General features: G+C 37.2%; 1 protein-coding gene across 2 annotated transcripts in view; it reads left to right on the top strand.

The window, feature by feature from the left end:
• The first annotated feature begins 337 nt into the window (after nt 1-337).
• The window catches only part of ODAM (odontogenic, ameloblast asssociated), an 8912-nt gene continuing 2516 nt past the window's right edge, over nt 338-6733 (top strand). The window contains exons 1-8 of one of the 2 annotated variants that reach the window (XM_010839115.1): nt 338-401; nt 490-531; nt 1040-1087; nt 1626-1859; nt 2290-2334; nt 4264-4368; nt 5210-5257; nt 6072-6143. In XM_010839115.1, coding sequence (XP_010837417.1) covers nt 351-401; nt 490-531; nt 1040-1087; nt 1626-1859; nt 2290-2334; nt 4264-4368; nt 5210-5257; nt 6072-6143 — 645 coding nt within the window. In that variant the 5' untranslated portion in view covers nt 338-350. Of the gene's footprint in view, nt 402-489; nt 532-1039; nt 1088-1625; nt 1860-2289; nt 2335-4263; nt 4369-5209; nt 5258-6071; nt 6148-6733 lie in introns of both variants that reach the window. The other variant, XM_010839116.1, reaches the window with a different exon arrangement.

Here is a 6733-nt window from a genome sequence, read left to right as displayed (position 1 = left end):
ACAACCATTCCCTACGATGTAGAACAGTACAAGAAATGAGTCCTTCTTGCTCATAAATTCCAACTAGATCATATGCTACTAAATGAGTCATTTAGGGAAAGCTAAAAGGACAAGCAAACAATTTTGGTTTTTTAAAAAAACTGCTCTGAGAAAAAGGATGAATTCTGTTACAGATACTTATAAATGTACTTTTTAATTTTAAATCCTAAGACATAGGTAAATACTGTGGAATTCACCCAACTACACTTCTGATTGAACAATACTGGCTAATTATGTTATCATGATTTTTACATAGACAGTCTTTTTACAGCTAAGTTTCACAATGTATTTTCTAGATATTTCATCTGAAAATGAGAACTCTAATTCTTCTCGGCATACTGGGAGCCACAATGTCAGCCCCCGTGAGTGATTTCATGATAAAATTGAGATCATTGTGTGAAACCCATAACAAATCCCTCTTTCACTGTTTCTATTTTTTTGTTTGTTTAGCTTATTCCACAGCACCTTATGTCTGCAAGCAACAGCAATGAGGTTAGTTTAAATATTTAAAACAATATCCCCAGTTACAGCAGGACGATAAAAGCCTTCTTGTTGATTTATCCTGCAGTTCTACCCACTAACTGTAGCCAAATGCATTCCCAATGTTTATGTTTGTTTTGCATATGAGGTTGTTTCTAGAATACTACTTTGCCTCCCTTATTTGATTGCAAATTCTTTAAAGGCAGAAGCAGATTCTTGTACACCTTTTTGCTCTAATAACACTTAACAGGGTGGATATAGGTGTTTAAGAGCATAAAATGACTGACTATACCACTGGAATGGGGTACAGCTGTGCAATCTCGCACACAGCAGAGGAGAGGTAATTAAATCCTAACCTCTAATCACCATGATTTAGTTCAAGCTTAGTGAGAAAACATCTCACCTCTAACAGGAACTGAGTTGTACAGTATTTGACTGTACAGAATTTGTAGTAAATTTTATTCTAAATAGTTTTATCATGTGTAGTAATCTTGTTTTCATATTATCTTTCCTTTCCTAGTTGCTTCTGAATCTTAATAACGCTCAGCTTCGACCACTACAGCTTCAGGTATCCCTACCCCAATAATTATTTCAAGAATATTTCCTACCGCTCTTTTCTTGTGGCACTTAGTAGGAGAACAAAATGTTTTCTGATTCTATTTCTGAAATCTTAACTTTTAAAGTTACTAATTTTTCACATATGTTTTAATTTCCATTTATTCGAAGGCTGAAGCAAAAGCTGTAATCAAATGAACATTTTCAGGCACAAATGCTCTCAACTATGAGATAGTTAAATTAATCATTTTATGAAAAGTCATACACAGCTAATAGGTAAATATATCTATGTATTGAAACCAGTCTGGCAACTGCCGACTCTGTACCATTTATCCACCTCATTCATATTTGTCATCACAATCATTGGGAATTTACCACTGTTCATGCTATTTGCCTGATTCATAATGTGCCAAGATGCTGTCCTTTTTTATAATGCAGCAATAGAATATGGAAACTGTTTTACATTTGCTTCTTTCTCACTCGGGACTGACTTTTAATTCTTTTCTAAATGAAAGAGAAATGCTTCCTTTCTGTCTCTTGTGTCTTCCCAGGGCCCATTTAATTCATGGATTCCTCCTTTCCCTGGAATTCTACAACAGCAGCAGCAGAACCAAGTTCCAGGACTCTCCCCATTCTCTTTATCAACTCGCGAGTGGTTTGCTGGACTGGTCCCAAATCAGATATTCGTCCCAGGACAGGTCAGTTTTGCCCAAGGAACCCAGGCAGGACAGCTGGACCCCTCACAGCCTCAGACGCCACAGCAGACCCAACGGGGCCCTAAGAATGTAAGTCCAGCCTCGTCTAACTAAAGGAAATATAATGCACATGGTTTGTGAAAATGAATATGAATCAGTTTTGAAATAAGACAAGCATTTCCTGAGCAAGAATTGCTTCTCTAATGTGTTTCTACCATCACTGGAAGTACTTCCTTGTACTTCTGATTTTTGACATGAAAAATGCCATATAAATCAGCTCTTCCAGGATCACAGTCATGAATTGAAAGTGTGAAAACATATCTTGGACAGGATAATTAGGGAAATTTCATCTTCAATAAAAGGCTGATTTGTATTAGTGCTGGTACATATAGTAGATGATCTTTTTTCATCCTAGAAGTCTGCTAATATACATTTTACATTTATACGCTTAGGTCTAAAGAAATCAGCACTGGAATTTTAAAAAGTCAAGCGTAACTTTTTCATAATTCCTTTTTGGCAGGTTATGCCCTCTGTGTTCTTCAAAATGCCTCAAGAGCAAGCACAGGTAAGTGAAAGGAAAGCCACCACTCCTGTACAGAGATGGCTGCATACTCTCTACATTGAACATTTTCTTCTATATTTGTAGCTCTGACTCCTATGGCAGGGCTATAAAGTTCATGCAATGCTATTACTGTCTGGGTACTACCCCTGCTGGGCTCTGCAGCAGTTTGTTAATGTTAGGCTCACTAAACAGCTTTAAAAGAAAGGCAAGCTGGGAGTCTCCAGGACCCCAAAGTTACCAGGACGTGGCTGTGTTGGGAGTTATGGAACTCACTAAGCCTTAGGTTGTGTTCTCTCTCCACCAAAAATGCTAGCATTTGATAACAACTCTGGAGAAATACCATAGATTGACTTTGGTCAACCCTAAATTTTGGTTCAGAGAAAGATGCATTAATCTGATGAAATATCATATGATGTAGAGAGAGGTTTTTTTGAGTTATGCTCTAAACATTTCCAGGTTCTTGGATATTTTCAGTTTAACTCCATATTACAGTCAAATTGTGGTGATTTCCATTAAATAGCAGAATCTTTAAAGAAAAGAAAGCAAATTAGTAAAACATTAACATAGAAAACCCTCTCAGTGTTAATATAATAGCCTGCATTCAAAGAAATATGAATATGGATAGATTATATTATTCACCAGAAGAATGTTGACAATTTTGTAAAAAGTTAGACACCTGGCTTTAGTGCAATAACTATGTAATTTTGTCCACTCCTATTATAAAACAAACATTACCTCTAGACATTATCTCATTCTGTTTCATACCAGTTAGAGAATTAGATACCTGACAAGTAGAATTACTTCATTTTAGGATCAAAAAACTAAGTCTTTATGAGATTAAGTTCCCAATTCTAATGAAAATAAATAGCTGAGTCAGAATCTAATTCTTCACCCTTCCTTTAACCACTAAATCAGTGACTCACTGTTATGGCTTTGCATTAGAATCTCTGGTGATAACATTGAAAATTACAGACACCTGGACCCTGCCCACACCTCATGAATCAAAACCCCATGAGGAGATCTTAAATATGACTATCTGTTAAAATGTTCAACTGGTGTTTTTGACTCTTAGTCAGAGTTAAAAGCCACTGGCTGGATGGCATCACTGACTCGATGGACGTGAGTCTCAGTGAACTCCGGGAGTTGGTGATGGACAGGGAGGCCTGGCGTGCTGCGATTCATGGGGTCGCAAAGAGTCGGACACGACTGAGCGACTGATCTGATCTGATCTGATACAAAATATATACCTCTTCTCAAACCATAGTTACTGTTTTTCTTAACTCATTTCCATTAAGCGCTCTTATTAAATAACAGGAGACAAAACTCTATAGGTGTACAATGATCACAATTTTCTATAAACACATATACAGACACACAGACTTAAGTGGAAACCAATACATGATGATGTGAGTGGTAAAACTGCAGGTGCTCCTATTTTTTTCCTCGTCTATTTCTAGATTTTCCAAATATCTTATAATGCACCTGGGTTGTTTCAATAAAATGAAAATTACTAAAGGCAATGCATTTCTGAACAATTCATTCATCACGGTAGAATGTCTAATACCACATCCTGCAGAATGAAGAGTCAAAAAAATATATATGGAAAATGCTGCATAGGCTATCTTCTTAGATATTTGCAAAGTAATTTATATATAAAGCTTATATATAAAGTTCCAGGTACCCTTTTAAGAAGTCTGTTATTAGTTGAATTCACCACTTCCTAATGTGTTTGACCAAGCAACCTTAAAACAAAGCCCAGTGTCCTGTGCAATACACGTTTTTTCTAAAGTTTGGGAAGGACTGCTTTATGTGTTCTTTTGTTCACAAAATCGCTAAAGACAAATCAGCTTTAAAACAATATTGATAATAGAATTTTTTTAAAGCCTGCACTGATCTGAAGGAAGCTCTTCTGTACTTTTCTATTTACAATAGATGCTTCAGTACTACCCAGTTTACATGTTCCTACCCTGGGAACAGCCTCAACAAACAGTCGCACAGTCACCGCCGCAAACAAGAGAGCAGCTATTTGAGGAGCAGGTACTACAAGCGTTTGATTTTAATTTAACTAGTTCCATCTAAGGATAAAGAAGAAAAGGTAAATTTTAAAAGAGAATATCTGATTTATACCTAGTGCAAAAACTCAATGGCTTGAACTGATGGTCATCAAAGGATATACTGCTTTCTTTTAACATAACACTAATTTGGAAATATACTCCAAGATTGAATTTTGAAAGAATTGTTGCTGTTGTTTAGTGGCTAAGTCGTGTCCAACTCTTTTGCAACCCCATTGACTGTAACATGCCAGGCTCCTCTGTCCATGGGATTTCCCAAGCAAGAATAGTGGAGTGGGTTGCCATTTCCTTCTCCAAGGGATCTTCCCAACCCAGAGATTGAACCCATGGTTTCCTGCATTAGCAGGCAGATTCTTTACCACTGAGTCATGTGGAAAGCAATGAGATACAATTAAGTAATGTAATACTGAGTTTTGTGGACCTTCAGTAAAATAGTAAACTTTTAATATAAATTTAGATGGCTCATACATAACTAGATTACTTTTAGTTAGAGTGCAAATTAGATTTTTAATTTATCATCACTTAAAACTTATCAAATCAATTACAGAAAACTGAAAATTATGCTTCAAATGACTCGTAGTAGTACTTCCAATTAAGTCATACTAATTTAAAGAGAGAGTTTTAACCTAGAAATCATATGCTGTTAAAAGGATGGTTGGTAATTTAACAATTATTTTTACCACCTAGAACATATAAATTTTCAAAAAAAGTATTAGTACAATATAATATACATATATTTTAATAATTTATCACTGCATTTGACAAAAACCGTAAGTGATCTAACACATTTTTTTAAATTCTAACAGATGCCATTCTATACTGAATTTGGATATATTCCACAACAAGTAGAACCTGTAAGTAAATGTATTTTTCATTAAAAAAAGAAAAACTAACTTTTGAAACTACTTGCTAAATAAACTATTAAATCTACCAGTGACCTTTAGTCAGAAACCCACCAGGCACACACCACTAGTTGGACAAAATTGGATTTATCCACTCACTGCAGCAGGGGAGGACACACACCATGAGGAACTGTGGAGTGTCTTAACAGAAAGGGTTGGAATGACTTCTCACAGGGTCTGGTCTTGTGTCAGGTGATTTGGGGGAGAGTTCAAGTAGTCACGTTACTTTTGAGTGGGAGTTCTCAAGAACTGGGCTTCCCTGGTGGCTCAGATGGTAAAGAATCTCAAGTCTGGGGGTAGTTCTATGACTGGGTAACTTAATGGAGTGAGACAAAGACCATGATCGGTAAAAAAACAGAAATTCTTCAGATTATCCAGGACCTAAGGATGCCTGATATTTTCATGCCTTGCACAGGGACCTTGCTGTGGGCAAGATTACCAAGTGCTGTTTTTTTTATTTCACTTCATCATGTTCAGAAGTGATCTTGCCTGATATTGGTATTCTGTAGGATTGTTAAGGTACAACAGGAGAACACCAGCGTCCAGCAGAGAATGTCAGGCCAGCTCCTGCAAACACTGCAGCAGAGCTATTGTGTTAGGCCAGTTTCTCAGTGTCAGGAGTTGCTTTTCTCTTTCTCAAAACCAAACTATGATTTTTGTTTTTAAGAAACTAATTGAAGTTGAGAAGGGTATAACTGCCTTAGGTGCAAGATAAATGTTTTAAGGATTGTTAATTTATACCATTTTAAACTTTGCAACTTTTAAGGTTATGCCAGTAGAACAGCAGCAACCAGTCTTTGATCCCTTCCTAGGCACAGCTCCTGAAATTGCTGCGATGGTAAGTTTCCTTACCACACTTTGATAGTTCCTGGAAATCAGCAACTGACAGCATACAGCTCCTTCCACTATTGTGCATTTTAATGATACTGTAATATTATTCCATCAACAATTATTACTCCTTCACCCTGTAATCTTTTGCCACACAAGATTCAATTCACTCAGTTCATCAAATATTTACTGTGGAGCTAATACATGCCAGATACTCTCCATCAGTTCAGTTCAGTTCAGTCGCTCAGCCATGTCCGACTCTTTGAGACCCCATGAATTGCAGCACATCAGGCCTCCCCGTCCATCACCAACTCGCGGAGTTCACTCAGACTCACGTCCATGGAGTCAGTGATGCCATCCAGCCATCTCATCCTCTGACATCCCCTTCTCCTCATGCCCCCAATCCCTCCCAGCATCAGAGTCTTTTCCAATGAGTCAACTCTTTGTATGAGGTGGCCAAAGTACTGGAGTTTCAGCTTTAGCATCATTCCTTCCAAAGAAATCCCAGGGCTGATCTCCTTCAGAATGGACTGGTTGAATCTCCTTGCAGTCCAAGGGACTCTCAAGAGTCTTCTCCAACACTACAGTTCAAAAGCATCA

Source organism: Bison bison, unplaced genomic scaffold (genome assembly GCF_000754665.1).
Source record: "Bison bison bison isolate TAMUID 2011002044 unplaced genomic scaffold, Bison_UMD1.0 scf7180017864110, whole genome shotgun sequence".
Lineage (NCBI taxonomy): Eukaryota > Metazoa > Chordata > Mammalia > Artiodactyla > Bovidae > Bison > Bison bison.
This window is presented reverse-complemented; position numbering and strand designations above follow the sequence as displayed.